Source organism: Hylobates moloch, unplaced genomic scaffold (assembly GCF_009828535.3).
Source record: "Hylobates moloch isolate HMO894 unplaced genomic scaffold, HMol_V3 SCAFFOLD_6, whole genome shotgun sequence".
NCBI classification, from domain to species: domain Eukaryota; kingdom Metazoa; phylum Chordata; class Mammalia; order Primates; family Hylobatidae; genus Hylobates; species Hylobates moloch.
Window position 1 is genome coordinate 2,594,337 of NW_026652281.1, and position 23,408 is coordinate 2,617,744.

The 23,408-nt window shown below is 47.0% G+C and overlaps 1 protein-coding gene across 2 annotated transcripts in view; it reads left to right on the forward strand.

The window, feature by feature from the left end:
• Window positions 1-23,408, forward strand: part of ZCCHC14 (zinc finger CCHC-type containing 14) — an 89,823-nt gene that overhangs the window by 27,177 nt on the left and 39,238 nt on the right. For both annotated transcript variants that reach the window (XM_032156250.2, XM_032156248.2), the window contains exon 2: window positions 7,612-7,735. In XM_032156250.2, the coding sequence (XP_032012141.1) occupies window positions 7,612-7,735 (124 nt within the window). The remainder of the gene's footprint in view (window positions 1-7,611; window positions 7,736-23,408) is intronic.

A 23,408-nucleotide genomic window follows, 5' to 3' on the forward strand; every position in this document is an offset into this window, starting at 1 on the left:
GTGAGGAGCCCCTCTGCCCGGCCGCCCATCGTCTGGGAAGTGAGGAGTGCCTCTGCCCAGCCACCTATCGTCTGGGAAGAAGTGAGGAGCGTCTCTGCCTGGCCGCCCCGTCTGGGAAGTGAGGAGCGCCTCTGCCCGGCCGCCCCGTGTCTGGGAAGTAGTGAGGAGCGCCTCTGCCCGGCCGCTTCGTCTCGGAGGTCTACCACGGAGGCCAGAAGCAATATGGGGGCTGGACGTGGTGGCTCACGCCTGTGGTCCCGGCACTCTGGGGGGCGAGGCGGGTTGATCACTTCGGGCTAGGAGTTCGAGACCAGTCTGGCCAACATGGTGAAACATGAAAAATACAACAGACAAACCAACCAACCAACTCAGTGACAACAAAACAGGTCTACCCTGGAGTCATACTCTAATTTTTTCTATTTTCCTCCCTTTCTGATCCTTTATCCCACTTTCTTTTTCTTCCTCTTCCTTCTCCCTCTTCTTTGTCAAATTGAGGATTGAGTTATTATCACTGATCCATATAAAGTCCCTCTCACATTTATTGTAACTCCCACCCCCCATTTCTATTCCCCGACTTCCCATGTGCAACCTTCCTAATATGTCTGATATGCATCTTTTTGTTTGTATGTATTTTTAGAAAATGTTTATTGTTTTTGTGTGCAAAAAAAATTTAAAAAAAAATAATAATACCAATTTTATCATAAAAAAAAAAAAATTACCCCAGGGGTGCAGAGTTCGATGAAATCTTTTTCTGTTTTTGCTTGGGGCAGTGTTACATTATTGGAGCTTGACAAAACCAGATCTCCATTATCCTTAATTTTGGGTTTAGTGTCCAGTAAAATGAGAGGCTTGCAGTCCTCATTTGAGTTTCCTTCCAAAAGGAATGAATCGTCTTCTCCCGCCAGAGGAGAAGGCAGACAGTTTTCATCTATCAACAGGTCTGATCTGGTGGAGGACCACTTTTGAGCCCAGGAGTTAGAGGTCAGATGGGGCAACATAGCGAGACCCTGTCTCTTTGGTAAAAAAACAAACACAATTTTTTTTTTTCCATGAAAAACACTTGACCTCCAAAGTGACTGTGAGGGTTTTCCAGGGCTTGTTTTTATGTGGCATGCTGATGAGAATACTGTTCAGGTCCTTCATATTTGTAAAGAAACAAGGTGAGGAGGGCAGTGGCGAGCTGCCCCTCTGGTGGGCACGGTTAGATGTGACTGTCCCAGTAGGGGCTCCTAGGCATGGAGAGTGGAAGCCATCACAACTTCACTTTCTCCAGCCTCTAACTGGGAATTGAGCATTCCCTGCCTTTATGGAAGCAGGCAGGAATCCACAGTCATACGAACAGTACCTGTGACTTGGTCACAGATGGAGTCACAGATACTTTCATTTCACAGTTGTAGAAAGCATCTTAAAGTCTCCTTTATCCTCAGCGCTCCTGTGAAGTGACCTGAGACCCACCTACTTTGTTGGAGAAGCCCATTCGTCTTCTAATACTTAGATGACGGTTTTCAATATAATTGGCTTTGTTTGGAGTCCTGTGTATTTTATGCATTTAAAATAGTTTTCTTAGAAGGGCTCAGTAGGTGTCATCAAACTGCCAGAGAGGTCGCTGGCACAAAGAAAAGGTTAAAACCCTGCTCTAAAAGCTCACTGCCGTTTTTCTGAGCAGTTTTCAAATGCCCACCAGTGGGGTGCAGCGAGTCTTCTGGAGGCCCAGGCTGCCGTCAGTGTTGGGGGGTCTGTGCTTCCATCTGACTGCGTCAGCACGTCCCACTTGGATGACTTTGGAGGAGCTTTCAGGAAATAGATTTTTAGAAATTAATTCTCTTCTAAAAGTTATGGTCTGGTCCGTGAACATTAAAGTGGGTTGTAAGCACAGAGCTGTAAAGAAGCCTGTGTGGTGCCAGGTTTTTTCTGTCAGGCGGCATGAACTGAGGAAAAACCTTTTTTTAAAAAAAGCGTAAATACCTGAGGCGGGGGGTAGTTAGCAGGGGTCACAACCCACAGCCAGCGTCAGCTCTTCTGCAGGCGTAGCTCCTCACCCTTGCCTGGAAGGGCCTTTGATTCCCTCTGGTCTAATCGCGCAGTGCGGGGATTCCCTTTTCCATCCCATCTAAAGGGACGTTGCGGAGACCGGGCTTGGTGGCTCACGCCTATAATCCCAGCCAAGGCGGGAGGATGGCTTGAGCCCAGGAGTTTGAGATCAGCCTGGGTAACATGGTGAGACCCTGGCTCTGTTTATTTTTTTAAATAAAAAAATAGGAGGCTGTCAAGCCTTTGACTGTTTTGATCATGGTGAAGATTTATCTTGAAATACTCATGGAGCATCATTATCATCTGGGAGCTAGTTAGAAATGCAAGATTCTCAGGCCCACCCCGGACCTTATGAATCAAACCTACGTTTCAACCAGATCCAGAGGCATTTTGCACATTAAAGTTTGGAAGCAGAGGCCTCGTCTCTTTAAACTGTAACAGTAAGAAGGTTAATTGCATAAGAGCCAGAGGCGGGCTGCCCAAGTCCAGGTGCCCCTAGATGTGTGGCCAGTGTGGAACCTCAGTCAGCTTTCCTGGAAGAGCCACAGAGGCGGGTGTGCCCCGTGACTACCAGTAGCTTGCTTCAGAGTCATATTTCGTTCCTGGGTTAGCCCTTTGTAGATCTGGTGGAACAGTCTGATTGTCTGTTACATAATGTAGATTGCAGAAATTTTTCTTTGAAATAGAAGTGCTTTTCAATTTGTTTGATTCTGAATTTCATTAAAATTTGGTGATATCGTGATGTATTTTACAGATCCTTATTAAGGGCCTGCTTCATGCCAGGCCCAGTTCGAAGTGCAAAGGAACAGCAGTGAACAAAGCAAACCAAAAAGACAGCTGCCTTGCTGAGCTTTGAGAAGTCTTGCTAAGAAAGACGTTTGAGTATAGATGGGAAGACACAGGGGCGCTTCTAGGCAGAGGGGACAGCCAGGGCAAGGACCCCAGGCAGATGTGACTGCTGTGCCCAGGGCAGCAGTACATGGAGTGAAGAGCTGGGGGAGGACTGGATGTCAGGTTGCAGGGGCCAGGCAGAGGGTCTTTGTGGGTCTTGGGAAGAGGCTGGCTGTGGAGAGGAAGAGAGCAGCTTCTCGTTGCCTTCCTGGCAGTAGCAGAGGGCAGCCTTTGGAGCCGGTCAGTCTTCCCTCTCGTGCACATCAGGCCAGATGACGAGTCCTGCGGGTGAGCCTGAGTCAGAGAGCACTTGAGTGGAACATAGGTCACGTGGAGCAAACTAACTTCACCAAAAATAACTCCAAAACAGCATTTCTGGGAAACACAAGTGAAGACAGCTTTCAATGTAAACAAAGGAACAAAGTTACGATAAAGTCTTGGTTGGAAAAAGTGAACATTTGGAAAACTAAGAAATGCGTTGGGAAAATATACGGAGGAAAACAGGTCTTTCTTTTCCAGCAGTTGCCATTCTGAAGAGTTTTCCTTCCTGTCTTGATGTCAGATACAGTGCGTGTGTTTTGCTAGGGTGGCTCACAGACTTTCCCCTTCCACTTGTGGTTGTGGCAGAGGGACCTACAGCCTTTAGCTCTTCCTGTCTGTGTGGGGAAAAGCCTTCCTGTTTTCTCTGGGCCTCCTCTTTGTCCTTGTCGGGAATGGACCGGACGATGGGTGCAGTGTAAAACCTGGACTTGGGGTCGTGGTTGGTTCTCAGCCTAGCCGCAAATTAGAATCACTAGAGAAGCTTCAGGCACAAAACAAAAGAAAGAAGCCCCGTTTCCAGAAACTTCGATTTTGGTGGGGAGCGTGGGACGTGGTCTTCTCGGGGCCTTGGTGTTCCAGTGTGCTGTCAAGGCTGGGAAGCACTAATCAGTACTGCTCTCCTTCTCTCCAAGGCTGTGTTCTCCCCTGCTCAGCCCTCCTCTCCCCTTCCTCCCCCAGCAGGCTGAGAGTTGGGAGGCTGGCTTTTCTTTGTGTCTCTTTGGAGTGTTTTAGGGTGGGCAGGCGGTGTGTGTGCGAGAACGCACTGATCACACGTATTTCTTTTTGGGGCAGGAAGGTTTGCCACTGCCAGCAAAGTTGGAAATGCTGATGCTGGCTGTCAAGACAGCTCACTCTTAACTGTGCGTGGTGGTGTGCACCTGTGGTCCCAGTTACTCAGGAGGCTCAGGTGGAAGGATCACTTGAGCCCAGGAGGTTGAGGCTGCAGTGAGTTATGATTGTGCCACTGCATTCCAGCCTGAGTGACAGAAGAGACTCCGTTTTTTTTTTCTCTTGAGACAGAGTCTTGCTCTGTCACCCAGGCTGGAGTGCAATATGGTGCAATCTCAGCTCACTGCAACCTCCACCTCCCGGGTTCAAGCAATCCTCCTACCTCAGCCTCCTGAGTAGCTGGGATTACAGGTGCCCGCCACCACACCTGGCTAATTTTTGTATTTTTAGTAGAGATGAGATTTCATTCACCATGTTGACCAGGCTGGTCTTGAACTCCTGTCTTCAGGTGATCCGCCTGCCTTGGCCTCTCAAAGTGCTGGGATTACAGACATGAGCCACGGCGCCCAGCTGAGACACTGTCTCTTAAAAAAGAGAAAAGGCAGCTCACTTTCTGTTCTTAGAACCAGGACTTAGAATATGTACCAAAGTAGCTAAGAGAATGTGGAGGTTCATGCATCAGGCCAAATCCATCTGCTGTGGTTATATTTCTTTTCTTGAGATAGGGTCTCGCTATCGCCCATGCTGGAGTGCAGTGGTGCGATCATATCTCACTGCAGCTTCAGACTCCTGGGCTCAAGCGATGCTCCCACCTTAGCTTCCCAAGTAGCTGGGACTGCAGGCACAGACCACGACACTCAGCTAATTTTTGTGTTTTTTGTAGCGATGGGGGGTCTCAATATGTTGCCTGGGTTGACCTTGAACTCGTGGCCTCAAGTGATCCTCCTGCATTGGCCTCCTAAAGTGCTGGAGTTACAGGTGTGAATCACTGCACCTAGCTGTGTTTCTTTTTTCTTTTTCTTTGAGATAGAGTTTCGTTCTTGTTGCCCAGGCTGGAGTGCAGTGGCACAATCTCGGCTCACTGCATCCTCCAACTCCCGGGTTCAAGCGATTCTCCTGCTTCAGCCTCCCCAGTAGCTGAGATTGCAGGCGTGCGCCACCACGCCTGGCTAATTTTGTATTTTTAGTAGAGACAGGTTTTCACTGTGTTAGCCAGGATGGTCTTGATCTCCTGACCTCGTGATCCACCTGCCTCGGCCTCCCAAAGTGCTGGGATTACAGGCGTGAGCCACGGCACCCGGCCTTGGCTGTGTTTCTTATACAGTTAACGTGTTAACCTCCTGAGTTGTCTTGCAAAGTAATATTCACTGTTTGGAACTAAAAGTCTCCGTGTGTAGGATTTGTATCATACTTGTATCGGTTCTGTTATCTTGCTTAATGGGAAAGGAGTTCGTTTCTGGGTTCTCTAACCATAGAATAATGAAAGAGACTTTGTTAAATCAGAAGGAAATCACCCAATTTAAATTACAAATATAAGAAATTAAAAAATTTAATTTTCTTGATAACATGTTATTAATGTTATCCAAAGAATTGACTTTCTGGAGGAGTTACTGCATGGCTAGGACTTTTTTTTTTTTTTTACTTTTTTAAAAATTTAAATAGAGACAGGGTCTCGCTATGTTACCCAGGCCAGTATCAAACTCCTAGTTGCAAGCAGTCCTCCTGCCTCAGCCTCCCAAAGTGCTGGGATTATAGCCATGAGCTGCTGCGCCCGGCCTTGTTTTCTCGAGTTATATAAACTTCCCAATTATGTAGCCCTGTGACGAGTTGCTTTTCTTGGAAGGCATCTGTTGAGCCGCGTGGGATCTGTTAGTCCCTCTCCCTGCATGCACAGCCCAGGAGGGCTTCCTGCTGGGGGGCAGGGGCTTTGGCAGAGCTGGGAGCAGAGGATCTTGCTATGGACTGGGTGTGGCCCCTGCGGCTCGCTGTCTGTGGGATATGGCAGGTGCTGGTCCTGCCGGAGTGGCGGCAGTCTCCACCCTTTCCTCTCCACTCCAGCCTCCGCCTCCACTTTCGTCCCGTCTGAGGTCGAGGCCACGCCTACCTGGCCAGCCCTCTGCAGAGCGAGTTCTGGGATCTGTGCTTGTGAGTGAACTTAGGGCATGTCTTGGTCAACTGCCACCTACCGTCCAGGTATGAGATGAAAGAACAAGCGGAGGCTGGAGAGGTCAGGCCATTTTCCGAGCTGCTTGTGCTGTGCACTTTCCCATTCTGTGAATGCAGCATTGCTTATCAGCTCTTTTGATGAACTTTAAAATCTTACGCCTCTCTCTCATATCCTCCGAAATTTTGAAATACATTGAGACTGTAAAGAAGTTACAGCATTGGCCGTTTTTATTCTTCTAAATCCTATAAGTTATAAATGTGTTTTGGCTGTGAAATTTTAAAATACTGATGTGGGGGGGAATGAAAGTTACTGCTAACCTCCTCCCTCGCCCCTCTGGGCCCCTTCTGGCTTACTCCACATTCACAGCGTCACTGAACCCAGGAAGCAGGAGGGGTGGGACGAGCCTGGCTAGCCCCTGGCTTGTTTCTGCGCTTGTTGGGAGCACTGGTGGTCAGGAGGGCCTTCCCTGCCCACAGCTTGGGGGCGGCCGTCACCTGCAGGTACGCTGTCTGTGCTTAGCAGGTCTCTGTCTATGGGGACTGAGGGTGTGCCCCACTTTCCCTGTCACAGACACTCCTGCAGTGGGCACACCCCATTAGGTCTTTTTCTCACGTGTGAGTACTTGGTATGGTGAATTCCTAGAAATGGAATTGGGATGTAATTTTAGGATATGCTTTTTCAAACTGTACCCCAAATAGACCCAGTTGTATTCTGTTCTTTACTGTTGTTTTTAAAGCATTTTATGATTTAAGATTTATAGAAGGAGAATGTTAAGTCCTGTTGCGTAATTCATTTTATAGGGAGCTATTTGATTTGAAGAAATATGAAAATAAAAGTTTGCCTCAAATAAAAATATATAATTCACGCCACCTTGGCTAACATACTTTCTTTTTCTTTTTCTTTTTTTTTCTTGGAGATAGAGTCTTACTCTGTTGCCCAGGCTGGAGTGTAGTGTCGCCATCTTGGCTCACTGCAGCCCCTGCCTCCTGGGTTCAAGTGATCCTCCCACGTCAGTCTCCTAAGTAGCTGGGACTACAGGCACTTGCCATCACGCCCGGCTAATTTTTGTATTTTTAATAGAGATGGGGTTTCACCCTGTTGGCCAGGCTGGTCTTGAACTCCTGGGCTCAAGAGATCCACCCGCCTTAGCCTCTCAAAGTGCTGGGAAGACAGGCGTGAGCCACCGTGCCCGGCGTCTTTGGCTACCATAGTTGCTGTGCACCCCGATGAACCTCAGCCACAAGACGTAAGCTCCCGTGTTTGACTCAAGTTATCTGAGCTCTTTTGCACTTTCAGTGGAGAGTAGTAGGTGAAATTTTCATCTTTCTTGGGGAAAGCTTATTATTATAGTAATACATGTTTTGTAGAAAAATGGAAACCAAGGTAATTATGAAAGACTTAATTAACAAATAAAATTGTCCCCTATTAACTCCGTGGGAGAAAATAAGGTGATTCTGTTTCTGGTCCCTCAGATCACTCCAAGAACTGAGGCCCCTGTCAGCAGTGTCAGTAATAGTTTGGAGAATGCCCTGCACACATCAGCACATTCCACGGAGGAGTCGCTGCCCAAGAGGCCCTTAGGAAAACACAGCAAAGGTGAGTGCTCGCGCGGGCTTCAGGAGGACGTCTGACGGACGGAGGATGGGTACGCCCCAGATCCCCGTGAGGGCATTGTTAAATGCTTTCAGATCTTTCATAAATGCTAATCTTATGTGTATTTTTCTAAATTCTATAAGCAATACACGAATATGCTTTGGCTGTAAAAATCTCAATTATTGATGTTTATTAAGGAGAAGTCCAGACATGGTTTCTCACGCTTGTAATCCCAGCACTTTGGGAGACTGAGGCGGGCGGATCACCTGAGGTTGCGTGTTCGAGACCAGCCTGACCAACATGAAAAAACCCCATCTCTACTAAAAATACAAAATTAGCTGGGCGTGGTGGTGGGCATCTGTAATCTCAGCTACTCTGGAGGCTGAGGCAGGAGAATTGCTTGAACCCGGGAGGCGGAGGTCGTGGTAAGCCAAGATCACGCCATTGCACTCCATCCTGGGCAACAAGAGCAAAACTCCGTCTGAAAAAAAAAAAAAAATCAGCCAGGCCTGGTGGTGCACGCCTGTAATCCCAGCTACTTGAGAGGCTGAGGCAGCAGAATTGCTTGAACCCAGGAGGCAGAGGTTGCAGTGAGCTGAGATCGTGCCACTGCCCTCCAGTCTGGGTGACAGAGATTCCATCTCAAAAAAAAAAAAGGGTGGGAGGAATACGCTTTACACCCTCCTCCCCACCCCACATGGAAATCATCCTTAACCAGTAGAGCGGTGTTGTCCTGAAGCGCTCTCTGTGGTGACGGAGTGTTTTCCACCTGCACTGAGTTGGTCGTCACCAGCCACACGTGCCTTCTGTGCACTTGAAACATGGCTAATGTGACTGGCTACCTGAGTCTTTATTTTTCTTTCATGTACACATGGACGGCTCAGTGTGGGTAGTGAGGCGCGGCCTGAGCCCTTGTGGCTCTGCACACCAGCCTCTGCAGTGTTATGATCAGCTGCAAAGTTGGTAACCATGCCATGGTAGTAGAGGCTTTGGGGAGGGGAGAGTAAGGTGGTTTGTAGGACTAGATGGACCAGATAATGCATACCCGGCAAAATAAATGCTTGTGTGGTTTGCAGAATCGTTAGTAGTGGGGAGAGAGAGACCAGGGTGGTGCTTTTCAGTGGAGTCACTGGTCCTGAGCCCCCATGGCATGGAGGTACCGAGGCCGGCTGTGTCCACATCTGCTGGCCTCTATTCTCCCTGTGTTATTTACAAAGATGTTTGTCTCCTAGCAGGTGCGCCACATGAGGCCCGGAGCTGTATTCGCTTGCCCTGTGCGATGTCTGTCCCCCCCGTCCCCCCCATCCCTGTCCCTGGCGTGGCACTTCGTGCCTTCCACAGGCTTCATAACTGCTTTGTTTCTAAAGTCCCGTTCTGACAAAGCCTTCGAGAGCCACCTGTCTCTGATTTAGATCCTAACTCAGGAAGGACCCATTTCCCCAGCAGCTGCAGCCTCTGTTGATGTAATGAGCATGGTATGGTATGGAGACAGTAACTCCTTACTGCAGCCCTGCGAGGGCTCCTGTCCCCACTTGACCCTCGTATTAACCCCCTGAGGTCGCAACAGTCTTTGTCTTATCCACTGCTCTTGGGAGGGTCTGTGGCTCTTGGTTGAGCATCTTCACTGCAGCCTCATCCTGGTGATGCCGCGGTGCTCCAACCCCAGAGCAGACACTTGGCATCGGAATGGCAGGGAGTCCTTCCACTGTAGAAAAGGCTCCTCCTCTTCCTTCCCCACGCTATCCCAGGAGAAAGGCCTGCCGTGGAGTGCCTTTTCCTTTGTCCCTAGACAGTCCAGCCTAGGAATCTGTGCCCTGCACACCCTGTGAATCTTAAGGGATGGACCCTTCAGTGCTTTTTCTTCAGGACATAATTATTGACATCCCCATTCTTTTTTTTTTTTTTTCTGTATAATTTCAAAGTAGCGAGTATGATTGTCTTGTCTGCATGCTTTGGTGCCCAGAGAGACAGAGGGTGAGCTGACTCTCATGTGAGCTGTGGCAAAGGCTGCGTAGGCTGGCGGGTCGGCTCTGAGGCCACGAGTGGTCATTCTCAAACCCCACAGTGCTTAAAATACCGCAGCGAGCAGACGCTGTTCATTACCTGCAGCATTCTCCATTCATTGGTCATAGAGAGTTGTGGTTTCTCTTGTCCAGAAATTGGCAAGCGAGTTAACTTGGTTTTCTTAGTCACTTTTCATGTGAATCCTTTTAATATTCTGTTGGGTGCAGGTTATTGCTCTTCAGAAAGTCTAAAGTCACTCTAAGTTGTATAGTTTTATTACTATAAAGTTTTTTCTCTGTCTTTTCTGTATCCTACTTCTGTTTTGGTTTTTCTCTGTTTCTTCAGAAGTCTTACGTGATACAGTTTAACTTACAGAGTGGTCAGACGTTTAAAAAATTTCTTAGTATATGAAAGGTTAGGGAAGCTCTTATATACTTGAACAACAGTCCAAGCACATGACTAATTCACATAACAGATAACTGACTTACATCATCTTCATAACAGCCCTGTGAGGGTTGATTATACCTATTTAATTCTAACTGATCCCATGTGATGATTTTTACCCCATTTTACAGATGGGAGAACTGAGTCACAGATAAGAAATTTTCCTGAGGTCAGCTGGCATTCAAAGCCAGCGCTAATGCTCTTAACCCTGTGGCCGGCTGAAGAAAATAGCAGAGGAAAAGAAAGGTGGGACTGTACTGAAAGTGGGAAACACACCGTTGTATGGGCAGTGCCTACGAGTACACATGAACTAGTGAAACCATTCTTTTTTTCCTGACCTATTTATTGTGAACATTTTCCAGTTCAAAAGTAGAGATCGTAGCCTAGTAAACCCCGTACCTGGTGCCTGGCCGCAGCTCCAGGTCACTGTGTGGCTTCTGAGCCCCCTGCCCCTTGTGGATGTGCTGAGAACTGCGGTGCGCTCTCCAAGCGCTCTCATCCCTGTGTTGATGATTTACTGACACTCAGGGAAGCTGTCATAGCGTACAAGCTGAGATGGAAACTGCTTTTACTAATACTCTCAACAAAGTAAGTTCTGTAACTTTGGACTTTGAGGAATTACAATTTTTAAAAGTTTTCTTTTTGTGAGACAGTGAAGGAGGTATACTTTCATTAAACTTGTTTGTATACCAGTAGTTCTCAACCTTTTTGGTCTTAGGACCCCTTTGCACTGTTAAAAATTAGAGATTCCAAAGAATCCTTGTTTATGTGGGTCATATCTACAGGTATTTACCATATTATCGATTAAAACTGAGTTTTAAAAAATTATTTTACATGAATGTTTTCCATTGTGTGCCCCTGGAGTTTGTGTTTGCCATGCAGCGTTGTTACAACCGAAGAGAGCTAAAGACCAGACTCCAGAACAAAATCTATCCCAACCAATTAGAACATGAGTTCTAAGAAGACAAGAATTCACCTAAAATCTAAATTATTATTATTTTTTTTGAGACGGAGTCTCGCTCTGTCGCCGAGGCTAGAGTGTAGTGGCGCAATCTCAGCTCACTGCAAGCTCCGCCTCCTGGGTTCACGCCATTCTCCTGCCTCAGCCTCACGCGTAGCTGGGACTACAGGCGCCCGCCACCACACCCAGCTAATTTTTTATATTTTTAGTAGAGACGGGGTTTCACCGTGTTAGCCAGGATGGTCTCGATCTCCTGACCTCGTGATCCACCCGCCTTGGCTTCCCAAAGTGCTGGGATTACAGGCGTGAGCCACCGAGCCCGGCCCTAAAATCTAAATTCTAAAATGCCCACAGTCTGTGGCCTTTCCTGGGTTGTGCTGGGATTCCAGTGTGCAGCTGGAATCGAGAAGCCTTGATAGTTTGAATTTCTTTATTGGCTCTTTATCTAACATTTTATTATGAGGACTTTGAAACACACAGTAAAGTTCAAAAAGTTTCACAGTGAGTACCCTTCACCTAGATTAGACAATTTCATTTTACTGCATAGATGCTTTTCAACTTACAGACGGGGTTGCAAGTTGAAAATACCACAAGTTGCAATGCACTGAATACGCCACACCTACTAAACATCTTGGCTTAGCCTAGCCTACCTTCAGTGTGCTCAGAACACTTGCATTAGCCTACAGGTGGGCAAAATTATCTAACACACAGCCTACTTTATAGTGCAGTGTTGACTCTCTCATGTAATCTATTGAATCTGTACTGAAAGTGGAAAACAGAATGGTTGTATGGGCACTCGAAGCAGTTTCTTCTGAATGCATGTTGCTTTTGCACTGTTTTAAAGTCGAAAAATCATTAACTCCAGCCATCTTCAGTCGGGGGCCATCTGTACTTACTATTTTTAAGCTGGTTGCCTGTAGCATTCCTCAGCCAGGGATTCTGATTTGAACCCCAGGGCACAGAGAATCATTTGAGTGACTGTTTTCTCAATTTCCCTAAAGAAAATGTGATTAGAGAGACATAGGAGTAAAGTTCTTCATCGTATAAGAGCTTCTGTGGGACAGTAGGACTTTGCGCCCTCTATGAGCTCCCCAGTTAAGAGAAGCAACAGGAATGTAATACACATCTTTACCTTTTCAGGCTCTACTCTGAGTTAATGTTGAGCCACTTGTCACTGTGTTGTTCAGTGGGGTGCCGAGGCCAGCTCATGGTATCTCCTGAGAGCCGGTTGTTCACTTTCCAGTATTTTTTTTGGCGGGGGCGGGAGGGCGCGGGCAGAGTTTCACTCTTGTTGCCCAGGCTGGAGTGCAATGGCACGATCTCGGTTCACCACAACCTCCACCTCCCGGGTTCAAGCAATTCTCCTGCCTCAGCCTCCTGAGCAGCTGGGATTACAGGCATGCGCCACCACGCCTAGCTAATTTTGTATTTTTAGTAGAGATGGGGTTTCTCCATGTTGGTCAGGCTGGTCTTGAATTCCCGACCTTAGGTGATCTGCCCGCCTCGGCCTCTCACAGTGCTGGGGTTACAGATGTGAGCCACGGCGCTCGGCGTCCAGGATTTTTTAAAGCCCACTGATGTTGCATTGGTGGCTGATGGTGGCATGTCGTCAGCCGTGGCAGAACATTTATGCTTTGTGGATCGGCAGATGACACAGATCAGGGGCTGCCCCATCCTCACCAGCTGTCAGCCGTTACCAGGCATCATCAGTGCAGCTCTGCCCCATCCCCTATGTGTACTTGTCACATGGGTCCAGCTACGTGTGCTCTGCACCATGTAAAACACGCCTAGGATTTTTGCATCTATTTTAAGAAAGGAAAAGGAAAAAGATGATAGTCTTTTATGTTGTCCATACTATTTACTATTCCCACTGCTCTTCATTTTATCCTGAAAATTGGAATTTCCATCTGGTCTCATTTCCCGTTAGCCTGAAGAACTTCCTTTCACATTTCTTTCAGTGCAGTTCTGCTGACAGTGGATTTTAGTTTTCATTTATCTGAAAATATCTTTGTTTTGCCTACATCCTGGCTAATTATGGAATTCTTCATTGAGAGTTTTTGTTTTAACTTTAACAATGTCATTTTGCTCTATTCTGGCTCTTGTTTTTCTAAAGAAAAGTCCTCTAGCATTTCTATCACTTTGTGCCGTGGGCCATTTTTCTCTGGCTGCTTTGAGGATGTTATCTTTGGTTTGGAATGGTTTGTCTATGATGTGCCTTGGTATAATTTTCTTTTATTTCATTTTTGTTTGCTGAACTGCTTGTCTGAGCTTACGTTTTGCACTACAACAAAAACTTTTCAGCCAGTATTGAAGTATTCTTTCTTCCTCATTCTCCTTCTCTTCTCCATCTGAGACTCCAGTTTTCATGTATGAGAAACCTTTGGTCTTGTCCCACAGATCTGAGCTGAAGCTCAGTTCATTTTTCAAATTCTTTTCTCTCTCTCCCTCAGACAGGACATCTTCTTTTTATCTATGTTCAAGCTCTTGTACCCTTCTGTCATTTTCAGTCTGCTGGTACACCAAGCTAATGGATGTTTTCATAACGGATACTGTATTTTTAGTTTTAGAATTTCTATATGGTTCTTTTTTATAATTTCTGTTTCTCTGCTGAGATTCTATCCATTCATTTATTGTGGGCATTTTTGTTTTACATCTTTGAACGTCATTATAATAGCTGCTTTCAAATCCTGGTCTGCCAGTTTCAGCATTGGGGTCACTTAGGGCTGATGTCCATTCATCGTGGTTTCTCTTGAGTTTTCCTCACATTTTCCTATTTTTATGAGTGTCTAATTTTAGATTGTGCCATTGTGTGTGATTATAGAGTTTCCAACTTTTCTCGTGTTCTGAAGAGTGTTGTTGTTTCTCTCTTGAAACAGGGAATATTGTCTGGATAAGGTCGAGGCTTCTGCTGGTGGGGGCGGGCAGCAGATGGAGGTGTCTTAGTCCTTAGACCGCACCAGCTGTGTGAAGTCGGCCCTCCACCCGTGGCTGGGGCAGCAGGTGTGTGGCGGGCACGTGCAGAGCCTGGGCTTTGTCTGGGACGCTCTCCTTGGTGAGCAGCTGCGCTCATCCCAGCCCTATCCCCTCTTCCCAGGGCTGGGCACTGACGGGGGCACTGACAGGGCCCGCCCTCGGGTGAAAAGCACAAACGGGCACCCTCCCGTGTTCTGCGGCCTTCCTCCAGTTTCTGCCTGCTCCCAGTACTCTCCAGTGACTTCAGAGGGGTGTTTTGTTCTGTAAATATATTTTTTTCCCTGAATTTTTCTTTGTTATTTGTGGAAGGGTTGGTTCTGTAGGAGCTGTTGCTGTGACTGTGGCCCAGCGGGCCCAGGTCATGCCACATGCCCCTGGTTGGGCTCTGCATGAGCGCTGCTCACTCCCAAGCATGGCTTTGTCCCCCAGGAGCACTCCCTTCCTTCCAGCAGGTGGCTTTGCTGGAGGTAGTCACAGGTCAGCGTTCCATCTTCCAGCTTGTTCGGAAGCCAATCTGCCCCTCTATTTCACCTCCCCTCCCAGGCTGTGTCCCCTCCTCTGTCAAGGGAGACGGGTGCTTGGCATCCCCCTGTGTGTTCAGCCTTCTCTCCTTTCTCAGGGTCCCCAAGGTATCTCCACTTGGGCATGGGCACATGTGTGCACTTGGGCCCCGAGCCCTCCTGCCTGTCACCTCACAGCCACGCTGCCGGAAGGCATGGGGCTTCGCTGTTTCTTTTACCTGCACCACTCACCCCAACCTCAGCACCTGCACCTCCCTGAAACTGCTCTCACAAGGAGGGTCACCAGGGGCTTCTCAGCTGACAAGCAGGGTAGGTGCTTACAGAGCTCACTGCCTTTTCCTGGCATTTGTGACTGCCCTACCCCAAACTCCATCCTCCCTTGGCTGCTTCTGTTTTTTTTAAATTGTGAAATGTCGTCCCTGTGAAGCTGGTAGGCTCCATTAAATCGGAGTCCTGAGAACACCCTTGCCTGGCTTTCCCCTTGCCTCTCTGTTTCCTTTGAAATTCCCTCTTCTTGTGTCCCTCAAAGGCTAGTGGTCCCGATAGCGCTCTTCTGTACTCCGCTTTACGCTTTCCCTGAGCCGTCTTACCCAAGCCTGTTTTGCAGCCACTTTCCCTCTCTTGGTGGCTTTCAGCTCTGAGTTCAGCTGAGACCCTTATAGACTCCCAAGTCCTCGTCAGCCACTGGTAACGTGAATATTTCCACCCATGCAGGCAGTGGGTACGCAGTCGCCCACCCAGCATGGAGCTGCCAGCTCCTGCCTGCCCTCGACATGGTTCCAGCATTTGTGATTGATCTCAGCATTCGAGTGCTCAGAGCGAAACCTGTACGTCGAAGGCAGCTCCTCTCCCACATGGTGGCTCTGGCCCTGCAAGGCTGTCACAGTCCCTTCCCCCTCATCTGGGCCTCCATCTTATCTGTCACTTCGGGGGTCCCTCTGTCTCTGGCGTTGCCCCTCTTCAGTCTGTCAAGCAGGGATCAGTCCAGTACACACTGCGTCACTGCATGCCCCTGCTTACGGCTTGTCCGCGGCGGCTCAAGAACGCTGCAGTCAGCCCACACTTGGCCAGCCCCGCGCCGTGCAGGGAGAGCCGGGATTCCTTATGCTCAGGCGAGGACATGCGGCTCTGAGGGGTGACATAACTGCCCAGGCTCATGAGCTAGAAGGTATCACATTTCAAACCAAGACATCTGAATGCAGCGGACCTGCAGGATTTCTTTCCATGTTCACTATGGTGTCACCAGCCAGGGAGCTGCTGCCTTTGTGTGACCTTCTTCCTTCCCTGTATCAGCTCCTGACACTCCCCTTCCGCTTCGATGACAACAGCACTGTCCTGCTCCTGGGCCCTGACTGCAGCATCCCTCTGCCCAGAATCGGCCCTGCCCTTGAAGCGCCTAGCACAGCATCACCTCTTTGAACCTTTTCATTTTTATATCAGTTATGGCCGGCGCTGCGCTTAGAACATGCTAATGCCGAGCATAATGTTTACCTTCGTATATAAACTAGTGACCTTCCTAAGTCCCCTAAATTCAGGTGCCACATCACTAATCATTAAAAATGGAAATTTGTCTGGGCACGGTGGCTCACACCTATGATCCCAGCACTTTGGGAGGCTGAGTTGGGTGGATCACCTGAGGTCAGGAGTTTGAGACCAGCCTGACCAACATGGTGAAACCCCGCCTCTACTTGAAATACAAAAATTAGCCAGGTGTGGTAGCCACGTGCCTGTAATATCAGGTACTTGGGAGGCTAAGGCAGGAGAGTTGCTTGAACCCGGGAGGCGAAGATTGCAGTAAGCCAGGATCACGCCATTGCATTCCAGCCTGGGCAACAAGAGAAAAACTTTATCTCAAAAAAAAAAAGGCTGGGCACGATGTCTCACGCCTGTAATCCCAGCACTTTGGGAGGCCCAGGCGAGAGGATCACCTGAGGTCAGGAATTCGAGACCAGCCTGGCTAACATGGTGAAACCCCATTTCTACTAAAAATACAAAAAATTAGCCGGGCATGGTGGCACGCACCTGTAATTCCAGCTACTCGGGAGGCTAAGGCAGGAGAATCGCTTGAACCTGGGAGGCAGAGGTTGCTGTGAGCCAAGATCGTGCCATTACGCTCCAGCTTGGGCAACAAGAGCAAAACTCCATCTCAAAAAAAAAAAAAAAGGAAAAGGTGTTTACTTCCTGTTTTTGCTACTTTAAAAATATTATCAGGCCAGGTGCAGTGGCTCATGCCTGTAATCCCAGCACTTTGGGAGGCCAAGGCAGGCAGATCACTTGAGCTCAGGAGTTCCACACTAGCGTGGGCAACATGGTGAAAATTCTTCTCTACAAAAAAAAATGGCACATGCATATAATCCCAGCTACTCAGGAGGCTGAGGCAGGAGAACTGCTTGAGCCTGGCAGGTGGAGGTTGCAGTGAGCTGAGATCATGCCATTACGCTCCAGTCTGGGCAACAGGAGTGAAAGCCTGTCTCAAAAAAAAAAAAAAAAAAAAAAAAGTCTGTTACCAGCTTTATGTTTTCCCAATTATTCACTACTTTTTGTTTCTCTTTGTGAAGTACTAACAAATGAAATTAATGCAATGTAGCTAGATAATAAAAAACCAAAGAATAAATTATATCATATTCTTAAGTATAACATGGCACGTCCTAAAAAGATGTAGGAAAGAAGGAGCAGCTTAATCACTGTGATGGTGAATGTTCAAATTCTAATAACAGCTAGAAGAAGTAATGCTTCTAAAAATTATCCCATTAACATAGACAAGTAAATGAAAGTGAGAAAGTAAGTTGATATTTTAGGAAAATTATTATTTAACTGCAAGTCTTAAGAATACAGTTTTCCAGTTTTTTTTTTTTTGAGATGGAGTCTCGCTGCCGCCCAGGCTGGAGTGCAGTGGCGCGATCTCGGCTCACTGCAGGCTCCGTCCCCCAGGGTTCACGCCATTCTCTTGCCTCAGCCTCCCGAGTAGCTGGGACTACAGGCGCCCGCCACCTCGCCCGGCTAATTTTTTGTATTTTTAGTAGAGATGAGGTTTCACCATGTTAGCCAGGATGGTCTCAATCTCATGACCTCGTGATCCGCCCGCCTCGGCCTCCCAAAGTGCTGGGATTACAGGCGTGAGCCACCGTGCCCGGCCTCAGTTTTCTAATTTTTAAATGAAAACTGACTTTTGGTAATAACATTTTAAAGCAGGAGTTATCTGCGGTGTGATTGTGGTACAGCTTTTAGTTCAAGTGTGAAGACATTTGGTTGTATTGTATAGGACTTAGAAGAAGGGGCATCTGCTGGAAAACAATGCTGGTTCTTTTTCTCTTTTTTTTTTTTTTTTTTTTGAGACAGGGTCTCACTCTGTTGCCCAGGCTGGAGTGCAGTGCCTCAGTTTTTCAGCTCACTGCAGCCTCGACCTCTGGGGCTTAAGCAGTCCTCCTGCCTCAGCCTCCCCAGTAACTGAGACCACAGGAACACACTACCACACCCAGCTAATTTTCTTTTTTTTTTTTTTTGAGACGGAGTCTCGCTCGGTTGCCCAGGCTGGAGTGCAGTGGCGCGATCTCGGCTCACTGCAAGCTCTGCCTCCTGGGTTCACGCCATTCTCCTGCCTCAGCCTCCCATGTAGCTGGGACTACAGGCGCCCACCACCACGCCCAGCTAATTTTTTGTACTTTTTAGTAGAGACGGGGTTTCACTGTGTTAGCCAGTATGGTCTCGATCTCCTGACCTCGTGATCTGCCCGCCTTGGCCTCCCAAAGTGCTGGGATTACAGGCGTGAGCCACCGCGCCTGGCCATTTTCATATTTTTTGTAGAGACAGGGTTTCGCCATGTTGGCCAGGCTGGTCTTGAACTCCTGGGCTCAAGCCATCCACCCACCCCGGCCTCCCAAAGTGCTGGGATCACACGCGTGAGCGCCCACGCCCAGCTTATCCTGGGTCATTTTTTAAACTCTTCCCTCTACCATAAATAATATTCCCTTTACTGTGATTTTTTAAGCATAATTTTGTTAATTGTTGAAGTGGTTTCTTATTGTTGGGAATGTAGATTAAACCACTTAATAAAGATACCTTGAAAGCAAATTAAAGAAAGACATTTGGCAGAAAACTACTGGTTTTCTCTAGGTGTCTGTCGACCTAAAGAGAAAGGGATTGGGTTTTGCTCTCTTGGTGGCGCTGCTGAGTTGGTGGGGGTCTGTCGCTGTGCCTCTGCACCTGTGTGGTGATTTGCTGAGTGCTCCTCTCTCCTCCCTCGTGATCATGGATGGAGGGCCTAGGAGCCCAGCAACCATGGTGTCCTTCCCCCTGCGCTGTGCCCCTCACCCTCTCTTCCCTGCATCTCTCCCTTTCTACTTGTTTGCAGAGTTTTAGAGATAGGAACAATTAAAATGTGCCCAATTGTTTTTATGAGGTTTTGTTCTAGAGAAAGAATGTAAGGAAGCTTGTAAAGACAGACCGCAACAGGGTTAAGAGACGCCTGGGGTGTGTTGGTCAGCTACAGCTGTGTAACAGCCAACCAGCAGAGCTCAGGAACACCCGAGATGAGCGCCTTCCTCATGGATGCGTGGGCTGGCTGGTGTCAGCTGGGCTATGCTGCGTGACTGTATAGGCCGTAGTGGCTGGGGCGGGTCTGACTCGGGTGTCCCTCATCCTCCTTGAACTGGGGACCAAGGGCACATGGGAGCCGTGAGGATTCGTAAGGCCGAGCTTGGGCTGGCACACGGTCGCTTCTGCCTCTTTCTGATGTCCACAGAGAGTCTCATGGCCACAGCCCCAAATTCAAGGATAGGAAAGTCTACAGCACCGTAAGCCAGCTGCAGCATGGGTTTCAGTGTGATGAAGGGTAAAGAACTGTGGCAGAGAATTCAGACTACTGCAAAGTACACAGAGAATTCAGAGAACAGAGGCTGATCTTTTTGATAAGCATCCTACTTAGGGAAACTCCAATTAACGTTCTGTGGGAGGCTGAGGGGATATTTTATTTGTCAAATGAAAGCTGGGTGCCATGAAAAAAGAAAACATGAAGACCAAGGAAGAGTTGTTGGGATGTAAAAGTGACCACCAGAACAAAACATTCAGTAGTGTTCGAGGATTGCCGAATGTGGAGGTACAAGGTAGAAGGTGAGTGGCGCAGATGGGCAGCCAAGCTTGGCCTCTGAAATGCAGGGTGGCTGGAAGAGAAGATGAAAGGAAGGAGCGTGTTTAGTACGCACGGGAAGGCCTCGTGAGTCTTCACACGAAAGGGCAGACTGAGTGCTGAGAAAGGTGAGTTCAAAACACCCATGTCGAGACTCGTTGTTTTTTTTGGTAAGGGATCAAGAAATGATCTTACTTGTTTTCGAAGGAGAACAACAAAATAGATTTCACTTGTGAAGAAACCAGAATCAGGCTAACATTGGACTTGCCTTTTGCAACAGTGGATGCCAGAGGACTGTGGAAAGCCAAGTTTTGAATGAAAGTTATTTTCATTAAGAATAAGTCAAAATGTTTCAGATTTTGGAGCATTTTGGATTTTGGATTTTCAGATTAGGAATACAACCTGTATATGGAAATGGAAGAAGTTAATGATTGTGAAGAAGATTATCTTCCTATGGAAGGATGTTATGCATTCCAAGCGGTAGATTACACATACATTAATGCAATTAGGTTTTTTTCTACCAGCAGAACAAAGAAAGGCAGTTAACTCCAGAGGACTCCTACCTGCTTGTACACACGGATTGTCCAGGGATGTCATGATTCAAGTCGCCAGTCATCAGGGAAATGTACCTCAAAGCCACAGGAGAGTATCATTTCTATTCACCGAGGTAATGAAAGTCAGAAGGACAGAATAGCAAATGTTAGGATCAGAAGCAGCTGGAGCTTTCATCTACCGCTGATAGGAGGATAAAATGGTACAACCATTAAGGAAACAACTTGGCATTTCTTATGAAGTGATAAATGTATCTTATATTCCTGCAGTTCTCGTCCTAGGGAATTTATCCCAAAGAAATGAAAGCGTACTTCCACAACAGCACTTGGAGATGAAGGCTTATAGCAGCTTATGCGTAATAGCTCCAAACTGGAAACAACCCAGATGTCCGTGAGTAGGAGAATGGATAAACAAGCTGTGTTGTATTTATACAGTGGAAGAGAACTCAGTCATTTTTAAAGCTAATACATGTAACCACATAGGAATCTCAAAAATACAATGTTGAATGAAAGCAGGACCCATGTATGGTCCTGTTTATATGACGTTCAAGACTTTTTAGAGAACTGAAAAGCACTGCATCTTGATTCAAGGATTAGAGATCACGTGGGCATATAAATGTACCCAAACTCATTGAATTGTACACTTCAGATCTCTGCATTTTGCTCTATGTAAATTTTGCCTCAAATTAAAAAAAAAAAAAACACCTGACCCCCCTTGCCGTTTCACACAGGCCCTTTGCAGTCTGGCAGGTGTCCAGGCTGCCTGCTTTGTTCCCCCTTGCCCAAAATATGTGTGGGTGGAGGGGTGAGGTCTCTTTCTTCCCCCATCTTTAAGAATATTTATGTGTCTTATAAGGCCGTGCCCCAAAAGAGCTTTACCGGAATGTCTTTTCCTGGACTATTGGCAGAATTCTGTCATCCTCTTGAGTCTTAGATGACGTTATATGTATTTTGAGTGTGAAAATTCTCACGTGCTATTTGTGTTACTAAATTGTCTTCCCATATAGAATGTCGGTTTGCTGGCCGGGCACGGTGGCTCATACCTGTAATCCCAGCACTTTGGGAGGCCAAGGCAGGTGGATCACCTGAGGTCGGGAGTTCAAGAGCAGCCTGGCCAACATGGTGAAACCCCCGTCTCTACTAAAAATACAAAAAAACTAGCCAGGTATGGTGGTGTGTGCCTATAATCCCAGCTACTCGGGAGGCTGAGAGAAGAGAATTGCTTGGGAGATAGAGGTTACAGTGAGCCAAGATCGCACCACTGCGCTCCAGCCTGGGTGGCAGAGCGAAACTCTATCTCAAAAAAAAAAAAAAAAAAAAAAGTCCATTTGCTGACCTTGGCTATAAACCAAGGAAAGCAAAGCCACTTTTCCATCATCTCATTGCTCAAAAGGTAGAGTTTCTTGTCAGCATTTCCACTGGCACTCTGATTCAGGAGCTGGCAAACTTTTTCTGTAAAGGGCCAGGTAATTCATGTTTTTGTGTTTGTGCGTCATGTATAGTCTCTGTCTCATAATTTTTTTTTTTTTTTTGAGATGGAGTCTCCCACTGTTGCTCAGGCTGGAGTACCGTGGCGCAATCTCAGCTCCCTGTAACCTCTGCCTTCCAGGTTCAAGTGATTCTCTCACCTCAGCCTCCTGAATAACTGAGATTACAGGTGCGTGCCACCACTCCCAGCTAATTTTTGTATTTTTAGTAGAGACGAGGTTTTGCCATGTTGGCCAGGCTGGTCTCAAATTTCTGACCTCAAGTGATCCACCTGTCTTGGTCTCCCAAAGTGCTGGGATTACAGGTGTAAGCCACCACACCCTGCCAATTTTTTTTTTTTTTTTATAATTCTTTTTTTTTTTTTTTTTTTTTTGAGACGGAGTTTTGCTCTTGTTGCCCAGGTTGGAGTACAATGGGGCGATCTTGGCTCACTGCAACCTCTGCCTCCCGGGTTTAAGTGATTCTTCTGCCTTAGCCTCCCAAATAGCTGGGACTACAGGCACGTGCCACCATGCCTGGCCAAAATTGTTTAAAGTTTAAGAAAAATACTGTCGATGTTTGGAGTAAGGAGTACCTAAAAATATTTTTTAAATCAATTGATCAGGAAGATGATAGGATCTAGAAAAATAGGTTGATTTCCAAACAGCGTGCGTAATTAGAATCTTCTTTAATTAAAAAATTAGTTTTCCCTCAATCATTATTTAATTTGCTTTATTTTAAAATTTGGCATCAAAAGAGACACTACAACCCTTTTCTGGAAAAATATTTGTGATATGCTGTGGTTTTGCCCGGTCTTCAGTTCTTGGCCAGATGGTTAGCATGTGTGTTTCTCTGGTCAGCGCGTCATCACATAGTCGTAGCAGCTGTGAGCCCACACGCCGTGGCTTGAGGGACTATCTGGTAATAAAATATCAAAGGAAACTTCAAAGGAACATCTGATCACATGGTGGCCTGTTAAAACCTATACCGAGTAATTCCTGAAGATTTGGAAGAATGGATTATGGTCCTTCAGAGTAAAAACAAAATACAGGAAGATAACACAGCAATCATAATTAACTAGAAAGAAATAAATTTAACCTCTCCAATCAAAAAAATAAGAAGCACTGACAGTGCCTTTCTTCTGATGGTACACACTGAGGGAATAGATCTACGTCTTTAAAAATGGTTCATTTTAGGCTGGGCGCAGTGGCTCACCCCTGTAATCCCAGCACTTTGGGAGGCCGAGGTGGGCAGATCATGAGGTCAAGGGATCGAGACCATCCTGGTCAACATGGTGAAACCCTGTCTCTACTAAAAATACAAAAATTAGCTGGGCGTGATGGCTCACACCTGTAGTCCCAGCTGCTTCTGAGGCTGAGGCAGGAGAATTGCTTGAACCTGGGAGGCAGAGGTTGCAGTGAGCCGATGTCATACCATGCACTCCAGCCTGGTGACACAGCAAGACTCCGTCTCAAAAAAAAAAAAAAAAAAGTTTATTTTGAAAAACAAAATCACAAATTTTTAGAAAAGTTGTCACTACAATATAAAGAACTTTCCTGAAACATTGGGAGTGAATTGTGGATCTGATCCCCCAGCATCCCCAAATCTTGATCATGTGTTTTCTGCAAAC